General features: G+C 49.9%; 2 protein-coding genes across 2 annotated transcripts; both read left to right on the top strand.

Annotated features, from left to right (window-relative positions):
• Nucleotides 1–507: 507 nt before the first annotated feature.
• On the top strand, nucleotides 508–3,759 carry GVI51_J01661 (uncharacterized protein; the record flags this gene model as incomplete). Its single annotated transcript, XM_002999522.1, has 1 exon — nucleotides 508–3,759. One exon carries the CDS (start codon nucleotides 508–510, stop codon nucleotides 3,757–3,759), a length of 3,252 nt encoding a protein of 1,083 aa, XP_002999568.1.
• A 1,827-nt stretch (nucleotides 3,760–5,586) lies between these two features.
• Nucleotides 5,587–15,756, top strand: GVI51_J01639 (uncharacterized protein; the record flags this gene model as incomplete). The annotated part of the gene is made up of 1 exon (XM_002999521.2): nucleotides 5,587–15,756. The coding sequence occupies one exon, from the start codon at nucleotides 5,587–5,589 to the stop codon at nucleotides 15,754–15,756; it is 10,170 nt and encodes a 3,389-aa protein (XP_002999567.2).
• Between the last annotated feature and the right edge of the window lie 392 nt (nucleotides 15,757–16,148).

The raw sequence follows: 16,148 nt of genomic DNA, 5'->3' as shown, positions 1-16,148 counted from the left end.
TTTTCACCATCCAGAAATATATGGGCAGTTACTTCGATACTGGCTTTGATAAGCAAAATTCCTTTTTGGTTTATCGATTATACCGATTGCACCAGCATAATAAATTGAACTGTTCAATATAGTATCACTCTCTTTTTGATAAGATGTTGCTTTATTGCCAAACGCGAATTAACACAGGCATGCTGTTTTATGAGTTGATAAATTGAGGATTCAGTAGCAGGGATGTTCTTGGTTCATTTCAGAGTAATGATCAACTTTTTTCGATGCTGGTTAAATTAGTCAGTAAGTTTACGTTCAAGTCTTTTTTTATTTGTTGAAGAACAACAAGAGATATTCTTAATTGACTAAAACGGGTTGCTAAAATATTTTCAAACTATATAAAAGGGTGTATTTTATTGTATTTTATTGTCTTTTCTAGTATCCATCTAATGTGTGGCATTTTTTATACATATTTTTCTTGGGTACTATGAAGACTCCAGTTTGATCTCAATTAAAAACGACAACATTATGAAACTTATCCTTTTAATACAATTGTGGTGGCTAACTTTGGTCAATACGAAAAGCATTTACCCCGGACCAACGGTGTTAACGGGTAATCAGATATTTGAAGATGAAGTCATCATTGATAATGGTGGTGGGCTAGTACTAAATGATGGTTCAGAATATATTTTCAATGGCGGATATCATGGCGGGAAGCAATGTTCTATTGACATTAATGCCGCTAAAGGTTTACCATTTACCTTAACAACCTCTTCAGATGCAAAGTTATTTGAGAATGGTTGTGTTTTCAAAATTAGAAATGCTAACACTGGAGCTAAGACAATACAGTCCATAAACTTCAGTCCAATTGAATTCAAAAATACTAACAAGTTTATCTTGGAACTAGGTCATACCAATTCAGATGCTTCCTCTCGACTGATTTTGGGTTCACCAGAAATTGTTAATAGTGGAGAGATAAGTTATATTTCGACAGGGGTTGAGATAGGCGATTCTAACAATGAAGGTAACCTGTTGAAAATTGGTAGGCCAACAGGTTCTATAAACAATACTGGTAAAATTAGTTTTGATGCTGCCAGCAAGTATTATCTATTTGGGAAAGTATTTGGTCTTGGTGGATCTATTAGTGTTCATAGAGGTACTTTATATGTTGATTCCCTGTCATTTTCAAATATCATATACTTGGGATCAAATACAGCTGTTGCATTTAAAAATTCGATTTCTGCCCCGATTACCGTCAGAGGTTTGGAAACATCTTCCGCAATAAGTTCTGCAGGGTCTGATGGTAAGTTCAACTATAATGATAAGACTGGTCTTCTTGTTGTAACTACCAGCGAGGGCTCCTTTATATACAACATAGGTTGTGGATACAAAAGTGAGTTGATTCTGACGTCACAAACCAAAACATGGTACCAAGGCAAGTTGTATGACTATTTTTCTGTCACATTTCACCAGGTGCCACCAACCAACACCATTTGTGTGGAATCATCAAAAGAATTTAGGAGAGTAAAGTCAACCTTACTAGATAAATATGGTGATATCAAAGGCTGGGATATTATGAATCTATTTAAAAGAGATGGTGAAAATGTTTCTCCTGCTAATGCCCCTGCAAACGCACCTGCTAATCCTCCTGCAAACGCACAACCAGACGTAAATGCGCTTGCCAATGCTCCTGCTAATCCTCCTGCAAACGCACCTGCTAATCCTCCTGCTAATGCGCCGGCTAATGCGCCTGCTAATCCTCCTGCTAATGCGCCTGTTAATGCGCCTGCTAATCCTCCTGCAAACGCACAACCAGACGTAAATGCGCCTGCCAATGCGCCTGCTAATGCACCGGCTAATCCTCCTGCAAACGCACCTGCCAATCCTCCTGAAAATCCTCCTGCTAATGCGCCGGCTAATCCTCCTGCAAACGCACCTGCCAATGCTCCTGCTAATGCGCCTGCTAATGCACAACCAGATGTAAATGCGCCTGCTAATCCTCCTGCTAATCCTCCTGCTAATGCGCCTGCTAATCCTCCGGCAAACGCACAACCAGACGTAGATACGCCTGTGAACGCTGCTCCAAACGGACCAGCTAAAAATGGCACATATGTCGGTCCACAACCCAAGCCAAACAAACCTTCTCAAGAAGAACCAAATGCAAACTCTCCAGCTGCCGGTCCAGCAAACCCACAGCCACAAGGTAATACTCCTCCTGTGGTACAGCCTGCAAACAATGACACTTCAAGTAACCCACAGCCTAAACCAGATGTAAACTCAAATGCAAACTCAAATGCAAACTCAAATGCAAACTCAAATGCAAACTCTCCAGCTGCCGGTCCAGCAAACCCACAGCCACAAGGTAATACTCCTCCTGTGGTACAGCCTGCAAACAATGACACTTCAAGTAACCCACAGCCTAAACCAGATGTAAACTCAAATGCAAACTCAAATGCAAACTCTCCGGCTGCCGGTCCAGCAAACCCACAGCCACAAGGTAATACTCCTCCTGTGGTACAGCCTGCAAACAATGACACTTCAAGTAACCCACAGCCTAAACCAGATGTAAACTCAAATGCAAACTCAAATGCAAACTCTCCGGCTGCCGGTCCAGCAAACCCACAGCCACAAGGTAATACTCCTCCTGTGGTACAGCCTGCAAACAATGACACTTCAAATAACCCACAGCCTAAGCCAAACTCACCTTTGGGCAAGCCTCCACACGTTGATACCTCAACTCCGAGTGTCAATTTTCAGCAACCTAGTGTCTATTCTCCTACTGCAAAACCATCTGTCATAAACCGCTTTGCTAACTCCTCAAGCGTTGTTCATCCTGGTATCCAGCCATCCAACATTAATTCCATTGGTAGCCAAGATATTGCAGGTTCTTCTAATGGCTTGTCTTCAAAAAATAGTATAGCAATTGGTAGCCCATTGGCTGTTTTGTCTCCAACTGAAGAGCCATCAATAAGTCAGCGTGTAGTAATAAATCCTGCTTTGTCCTCGTCAGTTAAACTTTCATCTTCCCCTCAAGCCTATATGAATTCATCGAGTACAGTGAGTTCCTCTTCGAAGTCCTCAGTCGAAACTAGTAATAATAGAAATAGCGATAATGGGTATGCTAAACCTTCCAAAGTGAACTCGGGAATACACCTAAACCCATCCAGTCACAACATAGATGATTCTTCAAAGTCAGCATCTGCCTCTCCAAAATCTAGTAAGCCATCGTCTGCATCTTCTAATGTTTCGAAGCCAAATCCAAGTGGTGATAATCGTGTATCTACCATCAATTCAAAGAAAGGAAATGGTCTTTCGAGTAAAGCTACGCCAAGTCCCAAGCCTAATGTTAACAGTTCTCAAGGCGGGAAGGCGGGGCCAGGTAATGGGCATTCGTCCAATAATGTTAGCAAAGAAAATGAGAAACCAAGCACTGTGAAATCAAACTCTGGGAAGTCAAATACTGTCAAGCCTACCTCTGGGAAATCGAATACTGGAAAATCGGAAGCTCAAAAACCATCGACAAAGACATTAAGTGGGTCAGCATCACAACCAAAAGCCAATCAAGGTCCTGGGGGTACACAGCCTACTAAAGGTCCTTCTCCAGGATCAAATCCTGCACAGCAGGTGAACGGAGGCTCATTGTCTGGTTCAAACATTATACCAATCAACTCTAGAATCCCAACAATCCTAAGTTCTACGTTCCGTGGTAATGCAGCTATGCTAAGCATTCAAGGTATTGAATTGGTGCTGCCAGCATTAGTTGCCCTACTATTCCTCTAAACAATTGAAGGTCTATCATAACTTGAAAAGTTATGCTGTTTTGGTGAATTTCTTTTGTTTTTGTTGCTTCTATTAGTAATTCAACGGGGTAGCAAACGTCTTGTTACACCCACATTAAATTGCTTTAATTATTAAACCGAAATTCTGTCTTTCTATTATCGGTCATTCTTCTGTTTTAACTGCATCACTACAGTAAAAACCATAAAAGTATTCCACTACACAAAAAATGTCTATAATTCGTTAATAATCTTAGCTACTCTTTAAGGAAAAAAAAAGCTTCTTCTTAAGAAAAGCACAATAGTATGTCCAACACGAACTTCTGAGCTTTGGCTTCTATCCTTAATGCATTTGACTAAAACTCAGAAGTGTATTACACATTTCTACACTTGGTCGAGCAATGCGTAGGGGGTCATCGACAGATTAGTGCTTGGGAAATACTTTTCAAGAAAATTTTTTGCCGTTTCGACCCAAGGAGCAGCTCGGTAATTCGCAATATGTTTCCGGGTATTCGGATATTAACATATTGGCATTCAAATGATGCGACTCTCCAGATACCAATAATCAATCTCCTTCATCCCTATCATGAAGGCATACCCATCCCCTGCAGAGCAGTACATATGACTCTCTCAAACTTCCCCCGCATCGAGTTGCTATGTGATATTTGTTTTGCGTACTACATCGCCAGCAAAGAACAGGTGCGTTCTGTGGGTAACTGTGGGTAACTGTGGGTTTTTCATTGAGGCATGTTTGCGGTTCCCAAGGACGGAGTGAAATCACTCCGATCTTCCAAGAGAAGTTGCTTCCCGATTGCATTACGCCCAAAGGGGGGAGGGAAACAGGTTATCCCTATTTCAAATGATATTTTCCCAAATAGGTAGGTGCAGAGAAGGTCGGCTAACTGGAGAATGATTTTCTCTTTTCTCGGACTTCTTAGAAACGCGGGGAGAATTCGAAACATACAAATTTAGTATTGGCATCGCGCTGCTTAGAAAACAAAGCATAGTATTGTGACTGACATAAGAACAATTGAAAGGGAAAATCATGTAGAGCAGAACCGAAAGTTGGAAACCTTACTTAATCCACAGAATGTTTCGTGGCGGTGTGGGTATTAGGAAATTTTCGTGGGGCGTGGTAATAGCACTTGGTTGTACGCAGGTTGTACTGAGATTTGCGGAAAATGAAAAATTTATGGAAATAGTCACGCCTCACTGGTGAAAGCAGGGCGGGAGTAACGAAAACAGGGACCTTCTGCGAATGGAAAGACTAGTTAAGACATGTATTGCCGATAAGCAAATCTTTTGATCCCAAAGGAGTTCGGAATAGTGGAGGGATAATCTTTGTGGTAAATCCTTTCAAAAGGGTTGTGAACCCCAGTGAAGAAGACATACCCACTCCTCTTACTTGTGTTCGCATAGGTCATATGTGATGGTATTCAGCTTCAGGACAAGGTGCCGAGCACACTTTATCTGCATGGTATTGTCACAATGATGATAGAAAAACACAGGAGAGAGATAAGTAATAATAATAATAAACAAAGTCAGGTAGTGAAGGAGGGGACGGTCAATTGTTGCAAGCTGGATGCACGCCTGCTTACGGAAAGTAAAACTTAATTGTACTCTCAGAATATATGCCAAGTAAGGGAGGATTCTTCTTTAGCAGATATCTTTTTTTTGTTTTTGCGAATCTCCAAACAGGTCTCGGTAAGGGCAGTTAATATATAAAGACATGGTAAAACGACGTTTTACAATTTCTGAGGACGCACCTAGTTCCCTCAAATTTGGAGTTATTTATCAAGGGACATAATTAAGCAGTTCTAACAAAGTGAAAATGCTTTGTTATACACCACTATTTCTGTCGAGTTTTCTCTACATACAAGGTGTGTTTGCCCAGGCAAAAAATTATGAAGGTAATCAAGACTTGAAGAATGAACTTGTCATTCAAAATGGTGATACAATCAGCTACGTTGATGGTTCAGAGTATAATTTTGGAGGTGGTATTGTTAGCAGCCAAGAAGGCTGTACTTTCCGTGCTGTAGCTAATGATAAATCCGACTTTGACTTCAATGTTGGTAAGGAATTTGTTAACTATTGTAATTTTGAGCTTATAAATAAAAATTTAGATGGCTTCAAACAAACAATAAACTTCAGCCCAGCTGTTTTTAAAAATTATTATCAAGTTGATATACAGTTAGCGCATACCAGATCTGATGCAGTTTCCAAGCTTATTCTGGGATCACCAGAAATCATCAATGCTGGTAAATTAACAGTGAGGCCATATTCGGCTGTTGAGCAAAATGATCCTTCTAGGGAGGGAAACATTCTACAAATAAGTACTCCAGGTGGTAGGCTAGTAAATACTGGTACTATTGAATTAAGTTTAGGAGTAAAGTATTATTTATATGGTGATGTCAGTGGTACCGGTAATATTAATATTGCTAGAGGTATCCTACATATGGAGACTACATCTTTTGTCGGAAATACAATAAACTTAGGGGGCATTAGTGGTATATCTGTCAAATCTACTTCTTCAAATATCATTAAGGTAAGAGGTCTGATTAGTGGTAATCTGATCAGTAGTATTGGTGATAATGGTTCATTCACATACAATAATCAAACGGGTATAGTGACAGTTAACACAGACTCAGGTAGGTATGTTTATGACATTGGCTGCGGTTACGATGAAACTACTCTGGGGTCGACTACGGGATACATCGTCTATCATGGAGAAAGTCTCAAAACATTTGTAATTGCTACAAGTTTAGAAACCGCTCCAGATTACCAAAAATGCTATATCCCTGGCCAACACGAAAATCATGATTCAGGCAGTGGTTCCACCCCAGGTGAAGGCTCTGGCTCTGGCTCTGGCTCTGGTTCAGGCAGTGGTTCCACCCCAGGTGAAGGCTCTGGCTCTGGTTCGGGCACTGGTTCAGGATCTGGTTCCGGTTCTGGATCCGGTTCTGAAGGTGGCTCTGGCTCTGGCTCTGGTTCAGGCAGTGGTTCCACCCCAGGTGAAGGCTCTGGCTCTGGTTCGGGCACTGGTTCAGGATCTGGTTCCGGTACTGAAGGTGGCTCTGGCTCTGGCTCTGGTTCAGGCAGTGGTTCCACCCCAGGTGAAGGCTCTGGCTCTGGCTCTGGTTCGGGCACTGGTTCAGGATCTGGTTCCGGTTCTGGATCCGGTTCTGAAGGTGGCTCTGGCTCTGGCTCTGGTTCACGCAGTGGTTCCACCCCAGGTGAAGGCTCTGGCTCTGGCTCTGGCTCTGGTTCAGGCAGTGGTTCCACCCCAGGTGAAGGCTCTGGCTCTGGCTCTGGTTCGGGCTCTGGTTCAGGCAGTGGTTCCACCCCAGGTGAAGGCTCTGGCTCTGGTTCGGGCACTGGTTCAGGATCTGGTTCCGGTTCTGGATCCGGTTCTGAAGGTGGCTCTGGCTCTGGCTCTGGTTCAGGCAGTGGTTCCACCCCAGGTGAAGGCTCTGGCTCTGGCTCTGGCTCTGGTTCGGGCACTGGTTCAGGATCTGGTTCCGGTTCTGGATCCGGTTCTGAAGGTGGCTCTGGCTCTGGCTCTGGTTCAGGCAGTGGTTCCACCCCAGGTGAAGGCTCTGGCTCTGGCTCTGGTTCAGGCAGTGGTTCCACCCCAGGTGAAGGCTCTGGCTCTGGTTCGGGCACTGGTTCAGGATCTGGTTCCGGTTCTGGATCCGGTTCTGAAGGTGGCTCTGGCTCTGGCTCTGGTTCAGGCAGTGGTTCCACCCCAGGTGAAGGCTCTGGCTCTGGCTCTGGTTCAGGCAGTGGTTCCACCCCAGGTGAAGGCTCTGGCTCTGGCTCTGGTTCGGGCACTGGTTCAGGATCTGGTTCCACCCCAGGTGAAGGCTCTGGCTCTGGCTCTGGCTCTGGTTCAGGCAGTGGTTCCACCCCAGGTGAAGGCTCTGGCTCTGGTTCGGGCACTGGTTCAGGATCTGGTTCCGGTTCTGGATCCGGTTCTGAAGGTGGCTCTGGCTCTGGCTCTGGTTCAGGCAGTGGTTCCACCCCAGGTGAAGGCTCTGGCTCTGGCTCTGGTTCGGGCACTGGTTCAGGATCTGGTTCCACCCCAGGTGAAGGCTCTGGCTCTGGCTCTGGTTCAGGCAGTGGTTCCACCCCAGGTGAAGGCTCTGGCTCTGGCTCTGGTTCAGGCAGTGGTTCCACCCCAGGTGAAGGCTCTGGCTCTGGCTCTGGTTCGGGCACTGGTTCAGGATCTGGTTCCGGTTCTGGATCCGGTTCTGAAGGTGGCTCTGGCTCTGGCTCTGGTTCAGGCAGTGGTTCCACCCCAGGTGAAGGCTCTGGCTCTGGTTCGGGCACTGGTTCAGGATCTGGTTCCGGTTCTGGTTCCACCCCAGGTGAAGGCTCTGGCTCTGGCTCTGGTTCAGGCAGTGGTTCCACCCCAGGTGAAGGTTCTGGCTCTGGCTCTGGCTCTGGTTCAGGCAGTGGTTCCACCCCAGGTGAAGGCTCTGGCTCTGGTTCGGGCACTGGTTCAGGATCTGGTTCCGGTTCTGGATCCGGTTCTGAAGGTGGCTCTGGCTCTGGCTCTGGTTCAGGCAGTGGTTCCACCCCAGGTGAAGGCTCTGGCTCTGGCTCTGGTTCGGGCACTGGTTCAGGATCTGGTTCCACCCCAGGTGAAGGCTCTGGCTCTGGTTCGGGCACTGGTTCAGGATCTGGTTCCGGTTCTGGATGCGGTTCTGAAGGTGGCTCTGGCTCTGGCTCTGGTTCCGGTTCTGGTTCCACCCCAGGTGAAGGCTCTGGCTCTGGCTCTGGTTCAGGCAGTGGTTCCACCCCAGGTGAAGGTTCTGGCTCTGGCTCTGGCTCTGGTTCAGGCAGTGGTTCCACCCCAGGTGAAGGCTCTGGCTCTGGTTCGGGCACTGGTTCAGGATCTGGTTCCGGTTCTGGATCCGGTTCTGAAGGTGGCTCTGGCTCTGGCTCTGGTTCAGGCAGTGGTTCCACCCCAGGTGAAGGCTCTGGCTCTGGCTCTGGTTCGGGCACTGGTTCAGGATCTGGTTCCACCCCAGGTGAAGGCTCTGGCTCTGGTTCGGGCACTGGTTCAGGATCTGGTTCCGGTTCTGGATCCGGTTCTGAAGGTGGCTCTGGCTCTGGCTCTGGTTCAGGCAGTGGTTCCACCCCAGGTGAAGGCTCTGGCTCTGGCTCTGGCTCTGGTTCAGGCAGTGGTTCCACCCCAGGTGAAGGCTCTGGCTCTGGTTCGGGCACTGGTTCAGGATCTGGTTCCGGTTCTGGTTCCACCCCAGGTGAAGGCTCTGGCTCTGGCTCTGGTTCAGGCAGTGGTTCCACCCCAGGTGAAGGCTCTGGCTCTGGTTCGGGCACTGGTTCAGGATCTGGTTCCGGTTCTGGATCCGGTTCTGAAGGTGGCTCTGGCTCTGGCTCTGGTTCAGGCAGTGGTTCCACCCCAGGTGAAGGCTCTGGCTCTGGCTCTGGTTCAGGCAGTGGTTCCACCCCAGGTGAAGGCTCTGGCTCTGGCTCTGGTTCAGGCAGTGGTTCCACCCCAGGTGAAGGCTCTGGCTCTGGTTCGGGCACTGGTTCAGGATCTGGTTCCACCCCAGGTGAAGGCTCTGGCTCTGGCTCTGGTTCAGGCAGTGGTTCCACCCCAGGTGAAGGCTCTGGCTCTGGTTCGGGCACTGGTTCAGGATCTGGTTCCGGTTCTGGATCCGGTTCTGAAGGTGGCTCTGGCTCTGGCTCTGGTTCAGGCAGTGGTTCCACCCCAGGTGAAGGCTCTGGCTCTGGCTCTGGTTCGGGCTCTGGTTCAGGCAGTGGTTCCACCCCAGGTGAAGGCTCTGGCTCTGGCTCTGGTTCGGGCACTGGTTCAGGATCTGGTTCCACCCCAGGTGAAGGCTCTGGCTCTGGCTCTGGCTCTGGTTCGGGCACTGGTTCAGGATCTGGTTCCGGTTCTGGTTCCACCCCAGGTGAAGGCTCTGGCTCTGGCTCTGGTTCAGGCAGTGGTTCCACCCCAGGTGAAGGCTCTGGCTCTGGTTCGGGCACTGGTTCAGGATCTGGTTCCACCCCAGGTGAAGGCTCTGGCTCTGGTTCGGGCACTGGTTCAGGATCTGGTTCCGGTTCTGGATCCGGTTCTGAAGGTGGCTCTGGCTCTGGCTCTGGTTCAGGCAGTGGTTCCACCCCAGGTGAAGGCTCTGGCTCTGGCTCTGGTTCGGGCACTGGTTCAGGATCTGGTTCCACCCCAGGTGAAGGCTCTGGCTCTGGTTCGGGCACTGGTTCAGGATCTGGTTCCGGTTCTGGATCCGGTTCTGAAGGTGGCTCTGGCTCTGGCTCTGGTTCAGGCAGTGGTTCCACCCCAGGTGAAGGCTCTGGCTTTGGCTCTGGTTCAGGCAGTGGTTCCACCCCAGGTGAAGGCTCTGGCTCTGGTTCGGGCACTGGTTCAGGATCTGGTTCCGGTTCTGGATCCGGTTCTGAAGGTGGCTCTGGCTCTGGCTCTGGTTCAGGCAGTGGTTCCACCCCAGGTGAAGGCTCTGGCTCTGGCTCTGGTTCAGGCAGTGGTTCCACCCCAGGTGAAGGCTCTGGCTCTGGTTCGGGCACTGGTTCAGGATCTGGTTCCGGTTCTGGATCCGGTTCTGAAGGTGGCTCTGGCTCTGGCTCTGGTTCAGGCAGTGGTTCCACCCCAGGTGAAGGCTCTGGCTCTGGCTCTGGTTCGGGCACTGGTTCAGGCAGTGGTTCCACCCCAGGTGAAGGCTCTGGCTCTGGTTCGGGCACTGGTTCAGGATCTGGTTCCACCCCAGGTGAAGGCTCTGGCTCTGGCTCTGGTTCAGGCAGTGGTTCCACCCCAGGTGAAGGCTCTGGCTCTGGTTCGGGCACTGGTTCAGGATCTGGTTCCGGTTCTGGATCCGGTTCTGAAGGTGGCTCTGGCTCTGGCTCTGGTTCAGGCAGTGGTTCCACCCCAGGTGAAGGCTCTGGCTCTGGCTCTGGCTCTGGTTCAGGCAGTGGTTCCACCCCAGGTGAAGGCTCTGGCTCTGGTTCGGGCACTGGTTCAGGATCTGGTTCCACCCCAGGTGAAGGCTCTGGCTCTGGTTCGGGCACTGGTTCAGGATCTGGTTCCACCCCAGGTGAAGGCTCTGGCTCTGGCTCTGGCTCTGGCTCTGGTTCAGGCAGTGGTTCCACCCCAGGTGAAGGCTCTGGCTCTGGTTCGGGCACTGGTTCAGGATCTGGTTCCGGTTCTGGATCCGGTTCTGAAGGTGGCTCTGGCTCTGGCTCTGGTTCAGGCAGTGGTTCCACCCCAGGTGAAGGCTCTGGCTCTGGTTCGGGCACTGGTTCAGGATCTGGTTCCGGTTCTGGATCCGGTTCTGAAGGTGGCTCTGGCTCTGGCTCTGGTTCAGGCAGTGGTTCCACCCCAGGTGAAGGCTCTGGCTCTGGCTCTGGTTCGGGCACTGGTTCAGGATCTGGTTCCACCCCAGGTGAAGGCTCTGGCTCTGGCTCTGGTTCAGGCAGTGGTTCCACCCCAGGTGAAGGCTCTGGCTCTGGCTCTGGTTCGGGCACTGGTTCAGGATCTGGTTCCACCCCAGGTGAAGGCTCTGGCTCTGGTTCGGGCACTGGTTCAGGATCTGGTTCCGGTTCTGGATCCGGTTCTGAAGGTGGCTCTGGCTCTGGCTCTGGTTCAGGCAGTGGTTCCACCCCAGGTGAAGGCTCTGGCTCTGGCTCTGGCTCTGGTTCAGGCAGTGGTTCCACCCCAGGTGAAGGCTCTGGCTCTGGTTCGGGCACTGGTTCAGGATCTGGTTCCGGTTCTGGATCCGGTTCTGAAGGTGGCTCTGGCTCTGGCTCTGGTTCAGGCAGTGGTTCCACCCCAGGTGAAGGCTCTGGCTCTGGCTCTGGTTCAGGCAGTGGTTCAGGATCTGGTTCCGGTTCTGGATCCGGTTCTGAAGGTGGCTCTGGCTCTGGCTCTGGTTCAGGCAGTGGTTCCACCCCAGGTGAAGGCTCTGGCTCTGGCTCTGGCTCTGGTTCAGGCAGTGGTTCCACCCCAGGCGAAGGCTCTGGCTCTGGCTCTGGTTCGGGCTCTGGTTCAGGCAGTGGTTCCACCCCAGGTGAAGGCTCTGGCTCTGGCTCTGGTTCGGGCACTGGTTCAGGCAGTGGTTCCACCCCAGGTGAAGGTTCTGGCTCTGGCTCTGGCTCTGGTTCAGGCAGTGGTTCCACCCCAGGTGAAGGCTCTGGCTCTGGTTCGGGCACTGGTTCAGGATCTGGTTCCGGTTCTGGATCCGGTTCTGAAGGTGGCTCTGGCTCTGGCTCTGGTTCAGGCAGTGGTTCCACCCCAGGTGAAGGCTCTGGCTCTGGCTCTGGTTCGGGCACTGGTTCAGGCAGTGGTTCCACCCCAGGTGAAGGCTCTGGCTCTGGCTCTGGTTCGGGCACTGGTTCAGGATCTGGTTCCGGTTCTGGATCCGGTTCTGAAGGTGGCTCTGGCTCTGGCTCTGGTTCAGGCAGTGGTTCCACCCCAGGTGAAGGCTCTGGCTCTGGCTCTGGCTCTGGTTCAGGCAGTGGTTCCACCCCAGGTGAAGGCTCTGGCTCTGGTTCGGGCACTGGTTCAGGATCTGGTTCCGGTTCTGGTTCCACCCCAGGTGAAGGCTCTGGCTCTGGCTCTGGTTCAGGCAGTGGTTCCACCCCAGGTGAAGGCTCTGGCTCTGGCTCTGGTTCAGGCAGTGGTTCCACCCCAGGTGAAGGCTCTGGCTCTGGTTCGGGCACTGGTTCAGGATCTGGTTCCACCCCAGGTGAAGGCTCTGGCTCTGGCTCTGGTTCAGGCAGTGGTTCCACCCCAGGTGAAGGCTCTGGCTCTGGTTCGGGCACTGGTTCAGGATCTGGTTCCGGTTCTGGATCCGGTTCTGAAGGTGGCTCTGGCTCTGGCTCTGGTTCAGGCAGTGGTTCCACCCCAGGTGAAGGCTCTGGCTCTGGCTCTGGTTCGGGCTCTGGTTCAGGCAGTGGTTCCACCCCAGGTGAAGGCTCTGGCTCTGGCTCTGGTTCGGGCACTGGTTCAGGATCTGGTTCCACCCCAGGTGAAGGCTCTGGCTCTGGCTCTGGCTCTGGTTCGGGCACTGGTTCAGGATCTGGTTCCGGTTCTGGTTCCACCCCAGGTGAAGGCTCTGGCTCTGGCTCTGGTTCAGGCAGTGGTTCCACCCCAGGTGAAGGCTCTGGCTCTGGTTCGGGCACTGGTTCAGGATCTGGTTCCACCCCAGGTGAAGGCTCTGGCTCTGGTTCGGGCACTGGTTCAGGATCTGGTTCCGGTTCTGGATCCGGTTCTGAAGGTGGCTCTGGCTCTGGCTCTGGTTCAGGCAGTGGTTCCACCCCAGGTGAAGGCTCTGGCTCTGGCTCTGGTTCGGGCACTGGTTCAGGATCTGGTTCCACCCCAGGTGAAGGCTCTGGCTCTGGTTCGGGCACTGGTTCAGGATCTGGTTCCGGTTCTGGTTCCACCCCAGGTGAAGGCTCTGGCTCTGGCTCTGGTTCAGGCAGTGGTTCCACCCCAGGTGAAGGCTCTGGCTCTGGTTCGGGCACTGGTTCAGGATCTGGTTCCGGTTCTGGATCCGGTTCTGAAGGTGGCTCTGGCTCTGGCTCTGGTTCAGGCAGTGGTTCCACCCCAGGTGAAGGCTCTGGCTCTGGCTCTGGTTCAGGCAGTGGTTCCACCCCAGGTGAAGGCTCTGGCTCTGGCTCTGGTTCGGGCTCTGGTTCAGGCAGTGGTTCCACCCCAGGTGAAGGCTCTGGCTCTGGCTCTGGCTCTGGTTCGGGCACTGGTTCAGGATCTGGTTCCGGTTCTGGATCCGGTTCTGAAGGTGGCTCTGGCTCTGGCTCTGGTTCAGGCAGTGGTTCAGGATCTGGTTCCGGTTCTGGATCCGGTTCTGAAGGTGGCTCTGGCTCTAACCCAGGTACTGGTGAAGGCGGTTCTGGTTCTGAAGGCGGTTCTGGTGAAGGCGGTTCTGGTTCTGAAGGCGGTTCTGGTGAAGGCGGTTCTGGTGGCTCCAACCCAGTTGATGATGGTAAGGATAAGACTACAGTTGTCACTGACAAGGATGGCCATGTACACACCGATATCATTTCCCACATCACTACTACTGACAAAGATGGTAAGCCAACTGTCATTTTGACGCAATACCAGTCACCAACCCCATCTCCTGGTGAAGGTGGCTCTGGCTCTAACCCAGGTGCTGGTGAAGGTGGTTCTGGTTCTGAAGGCGGTTCTGGTGAAGGCGGTTCTGGTTCTGAAGGCGGTTCTGGTGAAGGCGGTTCTGGTGGCTCCAACCCAGTTGATGATGGTAAGGATAAGACTACAGTTGTCACTGACAAGGATGGCCATGTACACACCGATATCATTTCCCACATCACTACTACTGACAAAGATGGTAAGCCAACTGTCATTTTGACGCAATACCAGTCACCAACCCCATCTCCTGGTGAAGGTGGCTCTGGCTCTAACCCAGGTGCTGGTGAAGGTGGTTCTGGTTCTGAAGGCGGTTCTGGTGAAGGCGGTTCTGGTGGCTCCAACCCAGTTGATGATGGTAAGGATAAGACTACAGTTGTCACTGACAAGGATGGCCATGTACACACCGACATCATTTCCCACATCACTACTACTGACAAAGATGGTAAGCCAACTGTCATTTTGACTCAATACCAGTCTCCAACAGCTGCACAAGATGGTACTAGTAAGACCATCACCGTTGATGGAGAAGAGATAATTGAAGTTGTGCATATTACTACTTATACCGACAGCGATGGACATACCATTACAAGTACTTACACTGAAATGTTCAAGACATTAATTGATGCTGAACCTCAATATGTGAGCGAAACTACTCAAACTATCACAACCACTGATGCTGAAGGTCACACAACTACTATTACAACCACTTATAACATAGATAACAATGGAAATGCCGTACCAATCGTACCTTCTTCATCCAGCATGTCTTCATCTTCTTCATCTAGCATGTCCTCATCTTCTTCATCTAGCATGTCCTCATCTTCTTCATCTAGCATGTCCTCATCTTCTTCATCTAGCATGTCCTCATCTTCTTCATCCAGCATGCCCTCATCGTCTAGCATTATTTCCAGTTCAATCTTTTCCTCCGTTTCTACACCATCCGGCCAAGATTACACAATTACTACCACAGGTTCAGATGGCAAAATTGAAACCAATGTAGTATCACACATCACTACAACCGTTAATGGTAAGCCAACTACTATTACAACTACTGTTCCATGTGATGTTAGTGCAGAGAAGGACAGAACTACTACTGTTACCCATAGTAACGGTGTAATTGAAACCAATGTAGTATCACACATCACTACAACCGTTAATGGTAAGCCAACTACTATCATAACTACTGGTTCGTTTGATGTTGGTGCAGGCAAGGACAGGATAACCACAATAACCCACAGCAATGGTGTTATTGAAACCAATGTAGTATCTCACATCACTACTGTAGACACCAAAGGAAATCCTACTACTATCGTAACAACTACTACGAAGTTCAACAACGCCCACACAACAACCTTTTCTAACAAGAATGGCAGTGTTGACACCAAGACAGTAGTCGGCGTTACTACAACTAATCAATTCGGTCAACAAATAATTACCTCATTAACTTTTACTGGATCAGAGGCCCACTCCAACAATAACGTCCACACATCTGCTGGACCAAATGATGCTGCAGGAACTAGTCCTGCAGGAACTAACAATCCACAAACCAAACCAACAGGCAATGCCGGTTCTACTGCTAGATTGAGTGATACTACTCCAGCTCCTAATGCTGGCTCAAACGGTTCTTCCCCAGCTGCTGCTGATGCAGAATCGGCTGTTGCACCAAAGGCTCCTGCAAGTAACTCGGCTGCTGTTCCGCAACAATCTGGTGCAAGTAGCACATCTCATGGCTCTGCTGCACCAACAATACCTCAAATAAACAAGAATGCGGCATCATCATTCAAGCAAAATAACTTTGGTGTTATCATTCTGTTTGCCTTGTTGTTCACTATGCTATGAAGTAAATATTCTTTTACCCTACAGTTAAGCAACAAGCGGGTTCTATGTTAAAATCTGTAGATTGTCTATAATAATTATCAAGTTAAGAATCTGAACAAATTTGTTTTCAGTTTCAGTATTTTTGTATTAATTACCGGCCACTTGATTTATTGCATTACTTTTGCGACACATTTTCACACAGTCAAAGATATTATAAGATTTTTAGCTTAAACTTTGCAAATTACTACCGCAGCGTTACAGAAAATAGTTAAGTAATTTGCTAAGCATTTAAGGAGATGAACATTTCATTACTTAAAAGATTCAATACATTAACAAATGTATATAAAAAAAAAAGAATACATGTTAGCCACCGGAGTATATGAAATTCTGAATAAGTAACGTGCAAATAATGC

The sequence above is a fragment of the Nakaseomyces glabratus genome, chromosome J (assembly GCF_010111755.1).
Source record: "Nakaseomyces glabratus chromosome J, complete sequence".
In the NCBI taxonomy this organism is placed as follows: Eukaryota; Fungi; Ascomycota; class Saccharomycetes; order Saccharomycetales; family Saccharomycetaceae; genus Nakaseomyces; species Nakaseomyces glabratus.
This window is presented reverse-complemented; position numbering and strand designations above follow the sequence as displayed.